The sequence below is a fragment of the Phoenix dactylifera genome, chromosome 4 (genome assembly GCF_051530095.1).
Source record: "Phoenix dactylifera cultivar Ajwa chromosome 4, Ajwa_hap1_PhDact_Kaust_v1.1, whole genome shotgun sequence".
Classification (NCBI taxonomy): Eukaryota; Viridiplantae; Streptophyta; class Magnoliopsida; order Arecales; family Arecaceae; genus Phoenix; species Phoenix dactylifera.
Window position 1 is genome coordinate 50,629,725 of NC_143193.1, and position 19,104 is coordinate 50,648,828.

The 19,104-nt window shown below is 38.2% G+C and overlaps 2 protein-coding genes across 11 annotated transcripts; both read left to right on the plus strand.

Moving 5' to 3' along the window:
• The first annotated feature begins 4,405 nt into the window (after positions 1-4,405).
• On the plus strand, positions 4,406-6,417 carry LOC103701356 (2-oxoglutarate (2OG) and Fe(II)-dependent oxygenase superfamily protein). The gene is made up of 3 exons (XM_008783390.4): positions 4,406-4,595; positions 4,679-4,914; positions 5,677-6,417. The coding sequence occupies exons 1-3, from the start codon at positions 4,494-4,496 to the stop codon at positions 6,263-6,265; spliced, it is 927 nt and encodes a 308-aa protein (XP_008781612.2). The 5' UTR covers positions 4,406-4,493; the 3' UTR covers positions 6,266-6,417.
• A 1,457-nt stretch (positions 6,418-7,874) lies between these two features.
• On the plus strand, positions 7,875-18,619 carry SRT2 (sirtuin 2). Of its 10 annotated transcripts, none has more exons than XM_088720431.2 (12): positions 7,875-8,001; positions 8,091-8,278; positions 10,268-10,310; positions 10,440-10,695; positions 10,841-10,906; positions 11,007-11,052; positions 11,929-12,089; positions 12,174-12,303; positions 16,077-16,241; positions 17,146-17,273; positions 18,001-18,100; positions 18,192-18,619. In XM_088720431.2, exons 4-12 carry the CDS (start codon positions 10,454-10,456, stop codon positions 18,243-18,245), a joined length of 1,092 nt encoding a protein of 363 aa, XP_088576557.1. In that variant the 5' UTR covers positions 7,875-8,001; positions 8,091-8,278; positions 10,268-10,310; positions 10,440-10,453; the 3' UTR covers positions 18,246-18,619. The 10 variants fall into 10 exon arrangements, with proteins under 10 accessions (XP_088576557.1, XP_088576554.2, XP_088576555.2 ...); XM_088720429.2 differs by having other exon boundaries at positions 7,896-8,031; positions 8,199-8,278; positions 10,251-10,310; XM_088720434.2 differs by having other exon boundaries at positions 7,904-8,031; positions 8,199-8,265.
• The last annotated feature ends 485 nt before the right edge of the window (positions 18,620-19,104 follow it).

The window sequence follows — 19,104 nt, forward strand, 5'->3', positions numbered from 1 at the left end:
AAGCTGTTAGCTTCATTATCTACATGACAGTAGCAGGGAGAGAAATAATCACTATGAAGTCATGACTGTGTTATTTTCTCCTTGACTCTATCTGCTAGTTACTAAAATGGTGGTGCATCATATTCTTTATATTTTATGAAAGAATTTGGAGTATTACATCATCGAAGACTGTTTGCGCCCTTAATAATCTCGGAACTTATTAACTATAAATTGCAAATAATGCATGACAACTCTGCCTGCTGCATTCTTTTGCAAGTTTCTTATCAAAATATTCATCACAATTGGAGAGAGGAAGAGGATTCAAAGTATTCATCAAAATTGGATCTCCTATTTCAAAACGAAACATGGGAATATGTGATTCTTATCACAAAATGAATCAATCTCTATTTCTTTTATAATATTTTTTTGATTAGTTGAAGATTGATCTTATGTTAAATAGGATGGATGATAATTGAATAATTATTATTTAAAATGAATTCAAAAAGACCAAATTTGGTTTAGCTTACGATCACAAGCTAGCAAGTGCAGCGCTGCCATGTGATGTATGTGGTATAAATGTTAGAATGGATCTAATGGACCTCTATATTCGCCACCGTCCTAGGTTCGGCAATATGTTGAGGCGTAGTAATTCACACATACCATTAGATTTCTCTTTGTGTCCATCGCACGATACTTGCAAACATGGGCATCAGCAACATTAGTCCTGTCTCTATGCAATACTAGTGGAATAGTAATCAAACAATTATAAACTTGATTAATATACATGAGGTAGTTATTGAAAGACCATAACTTTCTATAAACTTTTGATGAATGAGGTAGGATGCATAAAAAAAAAGCTATGCTTTACCCAAGAAATAAAAAATAAAGCTATTCAATTAGCCATAAAAAACTAGATCCTAAAGTCTAGATACAAAGCATTCCTTTCTAACAATTAGGAACGATTTCTCTCATCACTTAAAATAAGGATGAGACATATCACAAGTTTGCGCACTTATATACTTCGCATGTCGACGAGAATCATGCACATGTGCCACAAATTACTGCTCTCTTTTTTAAGGACGAGGCATTCATCAAATTTAGGGAAGCAACCTATGCTTTGCAAAAGGTGGTATTGTTCAGGATTTCTGCATACAAATCCAGTGCTTGTAAATTGGTGCACCTTATTCCTTTTCTTAAGTAGGTTGTGGCGGCTCAAGGGATGGTGTCAAAGAGTCACAAGTCACATCCTCACTCCCCCTTTATTATTCTTTAATACTTATTCTAATAACTAACCTCATATTCTAACAATTAAGCTTAGATTGCCAAATCTTAACGGACGAATCTTATTCACCCAGCAGAAGCAGCGTACCTTTCGATCCTTTCTCCCCATCCCTCGCCGAGGTGTCTCCCTCCCCCACCATCAATGAATTGGCGAGGAAGCTAATGCCGGGAGGCTCAACATTGGCCTACAACTTGATTTTTTTTTTAATAAATATTTCATACATTACTAGTACGGATACACTTAATAAAATTAAAAAACAACAGGTTCCAAAATATTCTATATAACTCCCTCTCTAGTCCACAGGACGTCTTCTGAGTAACTTGTCATATATATAGCCATCCAGTCCGCCTTATTGGCCTCTCAGTATACATGCTGAGCCTGAGAGACCATGCCTTTTCCAACCATTATCTAAATATCTTGGGAGGTGTCTCTCTCTCCAACTTGACCTCTTCCTCTCCCCACCCATGTGGGCGTTCGGGGACTCAGAACTGTAACTCCGCGTGGGAGGAAGAGCCGCGGGGGGCCAATGAATTGGTCGCCAATTCCCGGAATCCACGACGCGGGGGAATGGATCCTGACCGCCTCCAAGCTTTCAGCCCCACTTCTCCTTGGTCTTTGTGCTCTTTTATTGGTTCTATTTCTTTTTCTGACTTCTTCTTCGAATGAAGACACCATTAGACCAATCATCGATTTAGATATGCGAATTATGAAGTTCGAACTACTCTTTACGTGCAGTTGGGACCAGTCGTGACCCCTTAACGGTTTGGTCATGATTAGGTGGCTGCATTTTAAAGTTTGCAAAACAAAGTATAAAATGAGGCAGTATTAGGAGTATTATTTGGCAGCCTTGCCTAAAATTAAACATCAACTATTGTTTTAAGATTGATCATGATAGATTAACAAACTAAGGACCATGGAATTGATGCGCGAGACACTTCTTATTCATCTTTTTGTTAATTGATGATTCCAAACCATCATTTTTCCTAAGCTGAGGGAAGGAGGATCGATGTCGCCGATGAAAGAGGTCAATGGGTGCGATGCAGCTCATTGTTGATGCAAAGATTATGATTCACCAAGGGAACCTCTTAACTGATGTATGTATCAACTATTATTCCATAATTTAAATTTAGGACGAACAATGACTTTAACTTCTACATATTTTCTCATAACATACAGACATCGTGTGCATATATTACGGAGATGTTTGAAATTTGATCAACACCTACGTATGTACACGCATATACATAGAGTTGACACATGAAAGTCTACCTGTGGGCTCCATATCAGTTACAAGACGCACGAGCCAGGTGGCGGTGGCATGGCAATAAAAGGAAGGTGGTAGGTGGATGGGTATTAGACAAAGACGCTCCACGTCACTTATATAATATACGTATAGCATGGTATATATAAGCTGGGGATGGAGAAGCTTGGACTGGTACAAGGTACTGAAAAATTGATAGAGGAGAGAGAGAATCAAACATAGAAAAGGAGTACTAGAGATAAATAATAAAATAAGAAGAAGTTATGGGTCTGGAGAAAGACCTTGCTTTGATGTTTTATTCTTTAATCCATTAACTATTAAAGTCGTCTCCTTACTCTATGGATTGGCCTACTTAATTAGCCGAGGACTGCTGCTGAGATCAAGGGATGTTATTATTTTTGGTCGCGGAGTCATACCAAATAGCATGTTACATTCCCATGTGGAAGAAGTCGGAAGGGGGTTGAAGCTAGAAAAGATCATGGAACCGTGTCAGCCCGTAAGGTGAGACGTCGGCAGAAAGACGGCCAACAAAGTCCAAATGTGGAAGCTAGATCTGGGCTATCTAATGATTGATTACTCTGCAAGTGTCATAGCCAAAACTATCCTTATCCGTACTGTGTGAATCCAATTAATGTTTCCAGTCTTAGCTCTTCAGGATTCTATTACTTTAATTCTATTCCCTATATATGTTATACAAGTTGGTATTAATAAACATATTAGCATTAAAAAAAAAAATTTATATCAATGGCATGTTAATTACCTCCTCATCAAGATTTAGTCATTCATGTTGCACTTTAAGAGTCTTACTTTTTGATTAGAACTTTAAGATTCGTATTAATGGATGTGTTTACCCTTATCCATATAGAAGCTAGATCTGGGCTATCTAATGATTGATTACCCTTATCCGTACTGTGTGAATCCAATGTTTCCAGTCTTAGCTCTTCATGATTCTATTTCTTTTTATTTTCTATGTTCACTACAGTAAAAATGAATTTTTCCGGCTCTTTGTGCCCTTAGTGGTATTATTAATAAACATAATAGCATAAAAAATATTTATATGCATCTTTGTTCCACTAATTATTTAAAATCACAGGGTGCCCTTTCTTTGAGAATGTCAAGCATCAATGGCATGTTACCTCCTCATCAAGATTTAGTCATTCATGTCGCACTTTAAGATTCATACTTTTTGATTAGAGCTTTAAGATTCGTGTGCATGCTGTATCTACCAAGTACCAACACATATATATCATGGAATCTTCATTTATGCCTATTAAATCCTCCTTGACAGATAAAGATACACTCCATAAAATGTAGGTAACTCTATGATTGCTTCTTGATCATTGTCACCTTTTTTTTTCTAATGCTAGACCAGTGTTGCTAGAAATTGAGCTGGCTGCACATCTAGAAAATCAAAACAAAGATGAGTTGGGTGAGGCCCAGAAAATTTGGAACATCCATTGCAACTCAAGATCTATAAATAATCATTTAGGTAGATAATGGATCATGTCGGGCTGTGGCCCTACTCCTTCTGTTTGTGCCCTTAGTGGACGTACACCCTTTTGCCTTTAATATCTAGCCTTGATCACCTGATTAATCTGAATAATTATCCTCTTACCAAGTCAGAGGAGTCCATGCTAATCTGTTTTGTAATCTAGAAATACCGATTAAAATACATCAACCTGTAAACAAACTTGAGCTGTGGGCATCACCTCATGGGTGCATTGACCTTCCATTTTTTATCATCTCATCATTGATTTTTTCACAAAATGAGGACCTGTACACCGTCCAAATGATGCTTGCGTTTGTTTAATATAGATATGACTTCCCTCAGATTAAAATAATAGTTGACATCCAAATTGGAGGATTATAAGAGTCCACCATTGCCTCCATTTCTAGTCATTCATTGCAGAGGAGCGAGAGAGAGAGGCTTCCATAGCTTGCCATCGAACTGTTCATCTCTCACTATTAGACATGGCGATTCCGGTCATCGATTTCTCGAAGTTGGATGGCAAGGAGAGGGCTCAAACTCTAGCAAAGATCGCTAATGGATGCGAAGAGTGGGGATTCTTTCAGGTTGGTTTATTTTTTTCCCCAGGTTTTAGCTAGTGAACTAAGTTGTCCGCCATTCGTTCTCATTGGGCTTTGTATATTTGCAGCTGGTGAACCATGGGATTCCGGTGGAGCTTCTTGAACGTGTGAAGAAGGTGTGCTCTGAATGCTACAAGTTGAGAGAGGAGGGTTTCAAAGAATCCATACCTGTCCAACTGCTGAACAAGTTGGTGGACCAAGAAATGGAGGGGAGCACTGTTAAGAGGTTGGACGAGGTGGATTGGGAGGATGTGTTCTTTCTCCAGGACGATAACGAATGGCCATCTAACCCACCAGAGTTCCAGTTAGGCCCCAGAATTGCTTTAGTTAACTAATGTCATTTTATGACTTATTAGGGAGTTTGCATGGATCGTCTTTGAGATATTTCATATTAGGAGTAACATCTGTATAGCAAAATTTTACTGATGACGAGCTTTGATTATATTAGGATTGGTCTAACATTTTTTTTTCATCAGCTAATGATACGCATTCTTTACTTTCTAACTCTTATTTGATCCATAGGAAAACTAGTTTTATATATGTGGATATTTGAAACTTTCCACATTGACTTTCAAGTTTTGATTACATTAGGATTGAAAATTACTTTCTCCATTCTTCTTCATTTCATGGTCCATGATATTCTCTCCAAAAAACTTTCTTCATATTATTTTTTTCGAACAACCTACAAGGATGTTAATCAGCAAACATAAGTGTAGAACGAAGATAGTGAAGTGACCTGCACATCTTTGAATTACGTATGACTAAAACGTCATCTTTTATCATGAAAATGCATTAACGGATGAATGTGCCTATCCTTTTTATATCTATGAGTTTTGATTATTTTTAATATCCTCAATACTGTGGGACATTTGAAAAATGTCGGAAATACTTATTATTAAAAAAATGTGGCATATTAAGTAGGCAATTAATGGTGATCATACTTAATAGATAATAAGTATGATATGTGGTATTATTACATTTAAGTATCACTAAACGTACGTATAGACTTATCCCTTTATTAGTTCTTCATCAAACAAGTTCTTGATGATCCCTCCCTAACTTGCAGAGAGACCATGAAGGAGTACCGGAAAGAGGTGAAGAAGCTGGCGGAGAAAGTAATGGAAGCCATGGATGAGAACCTGGGCTTGGAGAAAGGCTACATCAAGAAAGCATTCTCCAGCAGCGGTGAACACGAGCCATTCTTCGGCACCAAGGTGAGCCACTACCCACCATGCCCACGCCCCGACCTCGTGAATGGCCTCCGTGCCCACACCGACGCCGGTGGTGTCGTCCTCCTCTTCCAGGACGACCAAGTTGGCGGCCTCCAGATCCTCAAACACGGCCGGTGGATCGACGTCCAGCCCGTAGAAAACGCCATCGTGATCAACACCGGCGACCAGATCGAGGTGGTGAGCAATGGGCGGTACAAGAGCGCGTGGCACCGCGTGCTCGCCACTCCTGACGGCAACCGCCGCTCCATTGCGTCCTTCTACAATCCCTCCTTCAAAGCTATCATCGCTCCATTAACAGTCCCCATGGAAGAGGAGGCTTCTGCTTCATACCCCAAGTTTGTCTTTGGGGATTACATGGATGTGTACGTCAAGCACAAGTTCGAGCCGAAGGAGCCAAGGTTTGAAGCAGTGGCTGCAATGTGAGAGGTGGTGAAAAAATAAGTTGATATTGGTGTGAGTTTCAAGTTTTTTTCGTATGTAAAATGTTATCTGGAAAGCCTGTACGTTATTCTACTCGTATGCACCGGACCATCCAAATGGGGTGAGCAGGGTTGAGATTCGGGTTAGTCTGATGTGAGGACACATCGACGACATCCACCTACTCATCTTGGAGATGATCTTATTTTTCTTTCCTGATGTAATATTTCTTGTTTCTTTTCCTGATTTCTTTGGCTCTGTAAAAGTTCTTGTTTCTTTTACTGTTTTTTTTTTCTTTTGTTTTGATCCTTTCTGGAGTTATGTCAATGCTAAAAATATTTCCTTTATTTGAGATAGTGGTATAATAGCATTGAATGGCAGATGAGGGAAGGATCACATTGGATCACTTGATTAACTTAAAGGATCCAATTAAAAAATTTTGAGCTTAAAAGAATTTTGCATGAAACTCGGCAAAGCTGAGAGGATAAAACTGTAACCTCCTCTAAAAAATTGCGAGTACCGGCCCTCGGAATCTAAGCTTAAAGAATACTAGGCCTAGATTTGGGCATGTTGGAAAGTCCGAGATCTACATTTAAGGCCAGTGGAGGTGGCAATTGCTGCAACTCACCCATACCCGCTTCGCATAAACGGGTTTAGTGAGAAATTATAATATTGGTTTTGGTTTGAGTTAGCTAAGACTAACCCGATTATAAACAGAACACAGTCCTTGTTGAAGTTCTGAAAAATGGGAGGGCCATCAAAGCAAAGGCAGCTATGATGAACCCAACCTTATTCAACGCGTCACGCCCTAAATTTAAACCCTCGGTTATCGTGGGCTTTGTATTATCGTAGGTTGTAACCTTGGTTGCTCGGCTATATCATGTTCCAGATCTAGAACGTGACAAATATGGTATCAGAGCGGACTCTCGATTACGAGTTTTTGTCGCTGATAAGATTCTTCTTATAATCAAACGGTCTGTTACGGCTCCATCTATATTAGAAAATATAAACAGGTAAGGGAGCATCTTGGAAGATCACATCTCCTGAAGACTCGGCACATATAATGCATAATGGAAAGTGAAGTTGTTCACCACGATAGCCCAATTCGTACAATATGCTCGGTGTAGCATACATTTGTCCTAATGAAGGTTAGTAGAACAATGATATACGGCTTTGAAAATCTCACACTCATCATATTTCACAGTTTGCTGCATGAAAAATTCTGATTGAATGTCCCTTCATGTCATCCTTCGCAGTATTTCGTTTTTTTCTTTTACAGAAATACCCTAAACCATTTTCTCAATCCCTAGAATGAAAAGATATGATCATACAAATTTATTTTCTCCAGATAAAAATGGAGAATCAGAAACCAGAACCGGAAGGATATACCTCAAGATAATTCGAGCAATATTAGTAAAAGAAGACGCATATAGCGTACGAGACGGGTCGGCTTGGATCGGATCAAATCTGTTAAATTTTGATCCGATCCGAAATATATAACGGGCCTAACATTTGAGTTTTGAACCCAGGCCCTCACGGATATTCAAGAACGGATCGGGCCGGATCTTAATGGATTGCAGTTATGTAACGTTCAACCGGCTCGTGATCAACAAATGGTGGGAGCAACGGCTACGTCGAACGCGAGGTTTGCTGCTGGTGGCCGCTCGCGTCCCGATATCTCCACCGCCTTCGCCTTCCGCCCACCGCTCCGATCTCCACCGTCCCTCTCCCACTTGGCAATGGCGATGACCGCGCCCCGCCCTTCCCCGATCGTAAGCCGCTTTCTTTCTCCGATCCTTATCCCTAATATTGTCTGGGCTCTTAATTGCAGGGCTTGATAGAGCTGGATCTTTGCGGAGTTTTTTTTTGCCCTTTTTTGGATTGATTTGGTTGTTGTGCTTCGCTTCTTGATAATCTGAGTATCATTTGATCCTTCAAGGTTTCAGAACAAGTTCTTGATACCGAATTGTTATGAGATCTGTTGTAAGGCAGTCCTGGAAGAAAGGGTAAGCTATAAATGTAAGCACAGGCCAAAACCAAAGTATTTGATTATCGTTTCTTCCGATGAATTTGTGTGCCCTATTCCTTTTTCTATGTTCCAATTTAGCCTGCTTATAAATTAGGATTTGATGAGCTCGTTTTCTTGATGGACTGATTTGGTTCCTGTAGCTTTTCTTCTTAGCGAGTCAAGGATGATCATCCAAATGTTCTCAGGACATTCGTGACTTATTTGTTAATCAGCCAATGCACGGCCCATAAAACCCATTTCAAACCAAAGCATTTGCTTCTCTTTTGGAGTGGGAAGTCAGATTTCTTTTTTCCTTTTTTGTTTCCAGAAAGTATCTTTAGCAAATCGAAGCATCACTTCTCACTTGGTGTTGGCTGTGAATGGAGCCTTGTAGATGACCAAATAGTCTTGCTCAGATTTGTACCATTAAACATTTGTTTCTGGCTCGCTTCAATGCTTTGATTTTCTTTTTTCCTCCCTAGCTAATCAGAGCACTGGAATATAAGAGAAAAATTGGCCCTGAAAGAATGAAGCCTAGCAAACTGGCTTCTTTTCTGGATTTGCTTGCCCTTGAATTTAGGTAGAGTTAGATTTCTGAACTCTCTTAGACATGGTTTTTACCATTATGTCCTGCAGTTTCGAGAAACTCTGAATTTATTTCTATATAAAGTGGAGATAAATAGGAAAGGAGAAAAGAACAAGTCAAAAGATAAAGCACCATGATGAGGCTGATGAATTTGATATATTTGATCTTTCCATAGTCACTTTTGTTGATGAGTCAGTGTATTATATGCTGTTCTATTGATCATGAATTTTCTTTACTGGTGCACCTTTTTTTTTTGTGGTTTATTTATTGACATGCACGCTGAGATTTTTTTCTATATTAGACCATGGTTTGCTAGTATTTTCTATATCTAGGATTGGGTCATCATGTTCCTCCAGGGATCTAGTTCATAGTGGTTCAATATTGTTGTGGAAAAGATTCCAGCACACCATTATGAACTGGATCACCGGAGGAACAAGATGACACAATCCTAGCTACAACCACGCCGAATGGCCAAGATATGCACAAATATGTGGTAGAAAGTGTAGAAAAGAGAACACATAAGCACAAGAAGAGCACACCAACAGTTTAAGTGGTTCACCCACTTCGAGGCTATGTCCATGGGCATGGAGGAGACCAAAATCTACTATCAATGTGAAGGATTACAATGGATTGGAGAGATTACCTCCCATACTAGCTTTGGTACAACCCCGCCACAATGGACACCTCTCTACAAGCTCCACCCTCTTAGGGATAACACCTCCAATGCTGAGAATCCACCACTGAAACACCTTGGGTACACCTCCAATAGCCTTGGATAATAAGAACTTGAGCCTGAGAGAACAAGAGAGTACCTCCTAAAACCACTTTTCTTGTTGCCAAGAAAAGAGCCCTTTCTTCTTTCTTGGAACCTTGGGTTGAATTAGGGTTATTTTATTAGACCTCTCTTATGAAGTTTTGTTTCTGTAAAGAATTTCCAATATGACCCCACTTAAACCCAAACCACCCAAAGCAATGTGGGCCAAGAAAATGGGCTAAGTGGTGTTTTTGGTATCACCCAACCCAACATTTTCTCTTTTATTCTTACGTTTTGATATGATGATTAAAGACAATGCGGTGGGTTTGTATAAACATAGCACAATTGAAAGCCATGGCATGAGTAGGGGAGAAATATATAGTTCATGTTGGAATTTGAATATTGTTTGTATCACAATAAACTCAACATTGCTCCTGCAGCCATGAAACTGAATCAACCTGTGTTTTGTGCATCCGTTTCATGTCATGTTCATGTTCATGTTGTTTATAGGGCTGAATTTTATAATATATGCCGAGCACTTCTACATATCTTGACATTTTTATTGATGTGTTTATATAGTACATCTGAGTATCATAAGAATATGTTTCTATTGTATCTAGCCTTATCTAACTGATTCATGTAGTCCCTTTTGAAATGCAGATCACTGTAAGTGTTACAGAAGCTCTTGGAACAGTATTTAGAGGCAGGTTTCTATATGTAATTTTGATGATTAGCTTTAACATGTTAAACTTTCAAAGCGATGACTACTCTTCAAACATGATTATTCTGCATAAGAATTTCAAACAAAACTCACAGGTTTATTAATTGTCAGGGTGTCATTTTCCCATGACTTCTATGCAATCTAGTTTGAAGTACGATCTGGTTTGCGGCAGAACAAGGAAGGGCCTTCCTTTTAGGTGCTCCATAAGGCAGTTTCTTGCAAAATGCAGTCACTCTACTTCCGACGCCACAGCAAAAGATCAGAATAAGTCTTACCTTCAATTTTTAAGGGAAAAGAAGATAGTTCCTGGGTCAGATCCTCCAAACACTAAAGATGTGAACATTCTGTATCAATTTTTTGATCAGAGGTACATTTCAAGATGCGAACCTTCTGTAACTATGTCTGGAATGATGAGGAAGCAGACGAAAACATTCAGAAATAGACTGCACCTTCAATGATTCGTTGGTAGCATGCTAAGTGATTTATCTCTTATTATCAATTAATTGTCGCAGCCGCAAGCTTATGGTGTTGACTGGAGCAGGAATGAGCACAGAGTCTGGGATTCCTGATTATAGAAGGTATGCAAACCTCTTTACATATAACTGCCTAGCTTTCTCAATGCTCACTTGACCTCTTATTTCTTTGTAGTACACTAACTCAAACTTTATCTCATGGCAGTCCAAATGGAGCTTACAGTTCTGGCTTCAAACCTATTACGCATCAGGTTACTGACAAATTCTGAGATCCTGTTTGATATTGTTTAGATTACAACCAGTCAACCACTGATCTATGTTGGTTAATAAAAATTCCCTATTAAGCACAATTGCATAGTATATATTTCCATAATCTCTTTTTCATGAAAATTTAGTATATACTAATGTTTGTCCAAAATGTGGGCAGCAAGCATCATCCTAGGAAGCTTTTCATGTTTTATAGAGAAGATGAGCAAGTTCTTCATATTTTCTTCATGGTTTTTGTCATTGAAAAGCTAGGTGTTAGAAGTTGTTCTGATATTTTTTTCCTAAAAACATGTATATCATATACCTAGATAATTATTTTAGTGTTATCTAAACAAAGACAAAAGCTCAAAAAGAAGGTCTCTTCTCCTCTCGGCTAAGGCTTAAATAAAAAAGGAAAGAACCCTCCTGCCCCTCTCCTTAATGAAATTATTTAAGCTGATAATAACATAATTTAACTGCAGAAACTTGGCAAACGGCCCTTGTGGAGCCACAATGAAGCGTTGAATGCCTGGAGGCAGATGTAATTGCCCATCACCTATTTAGAAGAACTGTCTTAATGAGGTTATGAATATAGTTCATTAGAATTTCAAACTGAGTGGAGACGAACTGAGAATTTCACCTTTATCTATGCTTAGAATGAGCAAACCAACCAGCAAAAGGCTTGCGATTCTTGTGTTTGATAAGCCAAGCTGGAATAATGTGCATTTTAATTTTGTTTTAACTGATCAGTATCTTCCATTAGGCATGTTTTGAACAGATTTTCATGAATTTATGCCCTGTACTTTTCTGTTCTGTCTAATCATTTGTTGTGGTAGTTTATATTTTTGTACTCTTGTTGTAACAAAACCTATGGAAAACAGGAGTTTGTCCGCTCAAGCCGTACCCGCAGGCGATACTGGGCTAGGAGCTATGCTGGATGGAGAAGATTTACTGCAGCACAGCCAAGTGCAGCCCATCGTGCTCTAGCATCTTTGGAAAAAGTTGGTAGAGTCAATTATATGGTTACACAAAACGTTGACAGGCAAGAGGTTCCTTTCCTCTTTTTACATATATGTCATGATAGCTTGGGTATCTTAGTACTTATATATGTGCAGTCATATTTTAGGTTGCATCATCGTGCTGGAAGCAACCCACTTGAGCTGCATGGAACTGTGTATACTGTAGTATGTTTGCAATGTGGCTATTCCATTAGCCGAGATTTATTTCAAGACCAAGTGAAGATCCTCAATCCAAAGGTGTGATATTTTGCTTTACATCATTCTTCTGGAGTTACTTTATAGCATTCCCAAATGTCTTTCCAATGTATATCTTGGTCTACAATACCAATCCATTTATAGGCATCAAAAAATGAAATATTAATAAGTGCACAGCAAACTGAACATGTCAATATTAATAGTCATGTATATGATAAGTCGGTATATGTTCTCTAACACCCCCTTCCTCCTTCCTCCAAACTCATTGGGGACCATGCATCAAAAGTTTGCAATGAAAAGATGAACCAGATTCAGTAGATCTGCTGATAAGACACGAAATCAAAATATAGGTAATACCAAATAAAGGTAAGAGAACATCTGGAAAATGGGAGCCAAGGTGCCAGGTCCAAAAAATTGCCCAGAAAATGTTTGAAAAGGTCGACCACTAATTTGTGGTTATGACCAATAGGGGTACAAAAGTGATAAGGAGACAGAATTTGCACCTGTGCTGCTGGTGATGAGGTTGCAAGCTATATGGTATAAGGGAGCTAAGCAGAGCATGATCACTAATCCAAAAGCAACAGTGAAAAAAAAAGTGATTGGAATTATCTCTGCAGTCCAACATCTGATGGAGGATGTGTAACCTGCTGATCTTAAGTTGTTGACAATATAGTACTTTCAGGCTAATGGAGCTCATAATATATGCTGATGGTGATATAAATTGGTTGACTAGGTTGCTTTTTGAAAAATTGGTTCGTATTCAAACTAAGCCACTAATGGCATACGTATGAAGCAATAATAAAAGCACTGCAGGCATCAAATGCTGGAATTTCATCACGGACGGTGCTAATGGGAGATGAGCCATTAATAGATGTCATGATGGCAACAAAGGTTTTTAAGTCTCATGCAAAACTTTGAAACAAAGTAGTTTGTAATTACCGTGGCTTTAGAAGTCAATTTGCAGTACGTGAACATAGCTAGTTTTGATGGCATAAGGATCTATACTCTCCCATCTTATGCCCATGGATTCCTCCCTTTGCACCATAGTCCCTAAGAATGGCCTCAGATTATTTAGAATTTCTTTTAGTGATAGTGGAAGTTGATTATTACTACCAATTTTAAGGCCGATCTTCCCTTCATGTCTTCATTATTATGTTAGAGGTGCTCACATTGAGTCCTTAATCGTTTTATAAAACTAATATTAAGTACTGAGGACTCTTGTTTGGGAACTTGGATTTTAAATTCTCATTTCATTCTTGGCTCTTTGCATGCTCTCAGTAAGGTTGCACTCTAGGCACATTGTTTTGGTCCAACTAAGTTTTAGATCTTGATTCTCTAAAGCATTAATTTTTTGTCAGTTCATTTCCAACCAGAACTTGGAAAGCTTCATCCCAATATTTTGAAGGGCATTTAAAATGATGTGCTCCAACTTGGAAATGCTGGGTCTTAATGCTTCCATTTGAATATTGCAGAAATTTTATTCTTTATTGACTTTTTTTTATGAGAGAGAGATTGTTCTAATTCCAATCCAATTCATTTTGGTTGTGTTTGGATGCCGATAACTAAAAGGGCAGGGAGGGAGGGAGAGGGGGTTGGGGTTGATAGATTTAATGATTGGTTACCACCCCTATGTCAACTAACCATTGGTTAAAGTTATCCGCTATTTGGTTGACATTCTTGAGGTTAGTGGGATAAGTTGTGGAAAATGTGAGAAAGTAGAGTGAGAGAAGAGATAATATGCATGTAGAGAAGGGGTACATCTTCGCTTCGGATAGAGAGAAGAGATGATATGCATGTGGAGAAGGGGTACATCTTTCGCTTTGGATATGCATCTAGGGTGTTGATGTTGGTGCTGCTTCTTCCTTGTCAGCGGTGGCTAATGTTGCACAACAGTCTTCGGACCTCCCACCAATGGTAGACAACCATGGCCATAATAGCAAAGATGGGCATGTTCTCTAGGGCCGAGGAGGGCGGCCGTCGGACTCCTCAACAGGTGACTTGGTGTTGAATGCAAAGGAAGCTCTTTGTGCGGTGTTTGACCATGTCCGGCCTGGTCTCCTACAGTTGTCAGCATCTACTCTGGTGTGTGAAGTGCCATGAAGTTGAATGTGGGGCTTCACTCTACCTTATTAGATGTGCCCCTCCAGTAGGATGTTTCGATGCCATCTCTTTAGTGATCATGGATTTAGTATGCCTGCTTGGAGGCATTGGTGTCCTGGGGTGGCCTCAGCCCTCTCAAGCCTCTTTTTAACCATCCTTGGTGTCAGATGCCTCATTTCACCCTGTTCTCCCGCCAGCATTCTAAAACCATGCATGCAATGCTTTTATTAGGTTTCTGGTTTCGTGTTTATGTTAGGAGGTTAGGATATTGCTCTATCTATCCGGCATTGTGTTCACTTTGATTTTGCTTTGTAAAGGGTGCTCCAAACCATGTCATTCTGAGTGCATGGCCTCCGTGTCTACATTTTCTATCCTGTACTACTAACTAAATAATATGGCGAGGTATGCCTCTTTCCTACCAAAATAAAAGAGAGAAAAGAGAGAGCTATGGTGGTTTATTTCATTCTTGCTTTTGGGGTGGTAACTGAATAAACTTAACCCACGCTTTTTGGTATGTGATGGTTGGTTAAATTGATAACCTGCTCTTAACTAGCAGACAACCACCACCAACCAAACACATGTTAAGAATTTATAGACTTAGTTATCAAATTTAGCTTGTCATGTCTTGGCAGATTGTGCTATGATGTGTTAAAATCTGTATTTGTTTTAAAGAAGCTTAATTAAACTGCAATGAGGCTTGAACTTACTAAGAACCACTGTCAGAAGGAGGAAAAAAAAAGAAAAAATAAGATACCAAATCTGGTTGTATTTGGAAATACTTGTATTTCCAACATTTAAACCATGCTAAAATCTAAAGTTTTTAGCAATTTTTGATTGCTCGTAGGAACTTTGGCCTGATGATGAATACCGCCTTGCCTTAAAATATAATTTAGTTGCATTATATCTTTTCCATATATATATATAAGTAAAAGCTATTTTTCTTAAGTAGTTATTTTGTGTTGCAAGGTATGGATTTTACTCAATGTCCGCCAAACTGGAACCGGGACTTGTACCGGTTGGCGGACGGTTCAGTATGGTACCGATTCGGTACTGTACCGACACATGGTATGGCGAGACGTGCCGGTTCGAATGGGCATGCCAATTTTTTTTAAAAGCTTTTTAGGTTTTATTTATTGGTAATTATTTTTTTAAAACTTTTTCAATGATTTTAAGTATAATTTAATATTTTTTGGTGTTTCTATGATTCCGGTATAACCTAAATGATGCATCTTGTTGTTTTAAAGCGATACAAAACATAAAATGATTAGTGAAATGCTGTATGCTACAAGAAGCAGCATGAAATATCATAAAATCAACTAGTGAGATAGAAAATATAAAATATTACAATCAATTACATATATTTAAAGTACAATATATATACCGATATCTAAAATCTCGTCAATTGGCGGTTCGGACCGGTTCGGCGGTCCTTGATTTTACTTTTTTACATTTGTCGGTTCCACATATTAAAGTATGACTGATTATTGCTTTCTCTTCAACAAATTAATAATTCTAGGTTAAATGTATAAACTTTTCATGAAATTGTATGACCAATCTGTAAGTTTTTCTATGCAGAGGACTTGTGAGACTATCTTGAGTGAGATTCCTGATCATTTCACATCTATTGTTTTGTGTACTATAATCTTCTTCACTTTTTTCTTGTGAATATCTGGTGTCATGTATTACTTGATAAAGATGATCATGATCTGCTGCAGTGGGCTTCAGCAATTGAAAGCTTGGAATGTGGCAATCCAGGCTCAGACAAGAGCTTTGGCATGCAGCAACGGCCTGATGGTGACATTGAGATAGATGAGAAGTTTTGGGAACAGGATTATAACATTCCCAATTGCCTGCAGTGTGGTGGAATTCTAAAACCTGATGTAAGCATCTGATAAGTACTGATATAATGGCTGTTATCTTGGAGTTCTTAAAATACGTCAGCACAGTGAGCTGAAATGCATTTCATGTGTTGGTCCATAAATGCTTTTGTACCAATATAACTTTTGTTGTACTTCTATGCAGTTGGATTTATAATCTTATTTATGTTTTACCAGCATGGAGATTAATGCAATTCCTGACCTCACTTGAAATCTGACTGAATACTAAGAATGCTTGAATTCATGATAAAGCATAACTGGTTGGTTGTTCCATTAATTAGAGCATGAATGCCTGTTAATACTTCTCTACCATGTCCAATTTTTTGGCTCCATTTTTTATGAAGTTTGCTTATGACTATGAAATAATATAAGGGTAAGCAACGATACTGGGTGCCAGAGTTACTATACGTAGGGAAGGGTAAAGAGAAAAGCTCACACACAATGGTGATGCATTCATTCTAGAATCGTCAGTTGCAGTTTTTATTTTCCTGGGGCATAAATGTCAGGTTACCTAGCTCTTTTATGCTGTAGTACATATTGAATATACGTGTCTCCTTTTTTCCTCCTTTCTTGTACCATTTTTAAATTGTGATATTAAGTGACTGTAAAATCAATGTGGAATCATTTTCAACTGATACCATTTTCCTATCAAATACCATTATCACAATACTTTTGGAGGACAGGTTCATTATGATAAACGTCCCAAAATTGAGAATGAGAACATGTCTTTTTGTATGAAAGGAAAAAGAAAATGCAAGAATGAAGTTAGAATGATTTTGACGTCACTTGTTGATATTCTATACTTATTCAATACATCTGTTTGCATCATCTGTTTCCTACACTTATTGTATATGCAATAGATACCAAAATAATTCTGGGTCTTATAATCGCTTCTTAATCTCTGAAGGTGGTATTTTTTGGTGATAATGTCCCTAAAGAAAGAGCAGATAAAGCAATGGAAGCTGCAAGAGGATGTGATGCTTTCCTCGTTCTGGGCTCATCGCTGATGACCATGTCTGCATTCAGACTTGCCAGGTATAGTTATCCTGTTGTTATTTATGTATATTCTTGTTCACTTATTATTGCAATTAACCTGCAATAGGTTAATGTCTGGATATGCATTATAAGCATGTTCGTTTCGATTGCTATATCCTAAAAGCAGCTCAGGATGAAGTGAGCACTTTTCACCACTTTTGGCATGCAACTTAGCAGTGTACAATCAGCTGCACCATGAATGTGCCACAGTTTATGCACCTGCCACTGTCAGAGATTGATTGTTGACCTTGGAGTTCATCCTTGACCCCACTATGCCAGCTAAAAAGCAGTAGTGTCAAAGGTTGGTTTATGGAGTTAAATTGCATGTTTTGCACCGCAGAGGTCTGTACAGACTTTTGGATAACTGCCACGTTGTCCTATTTTGGAAATGGACGGCTGTTGTTCATCCTTGTGATGCGTTGTGTTTGGCACCCAACGTGACCCTCTCTATTCTCAAGTTGGGCGTCAGCTGCATGTCTCCAAGATAGATGACGTAGCGGTTATCTAAGGTTGTATAGCCCTTTGTGGTGCAAAACATGCATTGCAGAGGATCAGAGCTGTGGTTTATGTGCTAACTCATGTCTTGGTATTGTTGATTCTTAATTGTGCACATAAACTCACTGGACCAACTCATTCTGTAAATGCATCTTCAGCTATGCTATTTCTTTTGGTCCAGTGACCTATATCTGAAATGTACTTATCATCCTGAACAATTTTTTAACTGCAGAGCTGCGAAAGAAGCAGGTGTTCCTACTGCAATTATCAACATAGGTGAGACAAGGGCTGACGATTTTGTATCCTTGAAAATAAATGCTAGATGTGGGGAGGTAAGAACTTCATAATTGTAATCTGAAATCAACTTCCCTATGGGCACATATGCATCTATTATTGCTTGTGTTCCTTGTGGCATTATTTCAGATACTACCCAGATTGCTTGAGATGGGATGCCTTGCTATACCTGGCATAAGTTGAATCGGTGCCGTGTGATAGATGATAGCTCTTTCAATCACTCCCACGAGCAAGTTTTTTGGAACCAAATAAGAAGAATTTTTCTTGGTTGCACGAAGAAATACTGTGGCGGGCTTCAGATCATTGCTGGCTATTTATGTATTACTTGTGTTCTTCATATTTATTCAGAAACTTGTATAATCGTGTGTTTTATTCTCTGTACAGGGGCCGCCCACTCTTTAACCTGTTACACTCGTATCATTCTTGGGAAAAAAAATCCCCGAAATAAGTATCCAGAGCTTGGTAGCCAACTTTGCTGCATCATTTTGATACTCCTGCTCCATGGCAGTTTCATTTTGATGGCAAAGGCTTCCATAGTTCTATAGTTGTTAACTACATATCTAGGTTTTTATGTTTGATATTCTTTGGTTTCACCATTATTCACCCGTAGTGTTAGATCCATAGAGTAAGCAATGAAGTCTTTGAGTGTTTTTTTTTTTTTTTTGCTCCTCCCTTGCAATACAATGAAGCCTAGGCACATTCAACTATCTCTGAAAAGATGCTAAAGAAGAAAAATCTTAATATAACGGTTTAATAAAAATCATATTTATTTTAATTAAAAATAAAATAAAATTTTGAAATTACTTTTTTGTTCTTCACAGTCGTTTTATAAATATTTTTTGTGCACATCTATTCATTAAATATATTTAGTTATTTTAATTTAAAATTATTAATTTTTTAATGGCGTTAGATGGGCGTAGATACATATAGTAAAAATATAGATAAAAAAATAGCCAAATAAGTATTATATAAGTATATACGTATAAATATTAATTTTGAAAGAATATTTATTCAAAATTTGATATTTAGAAAATTATTTATA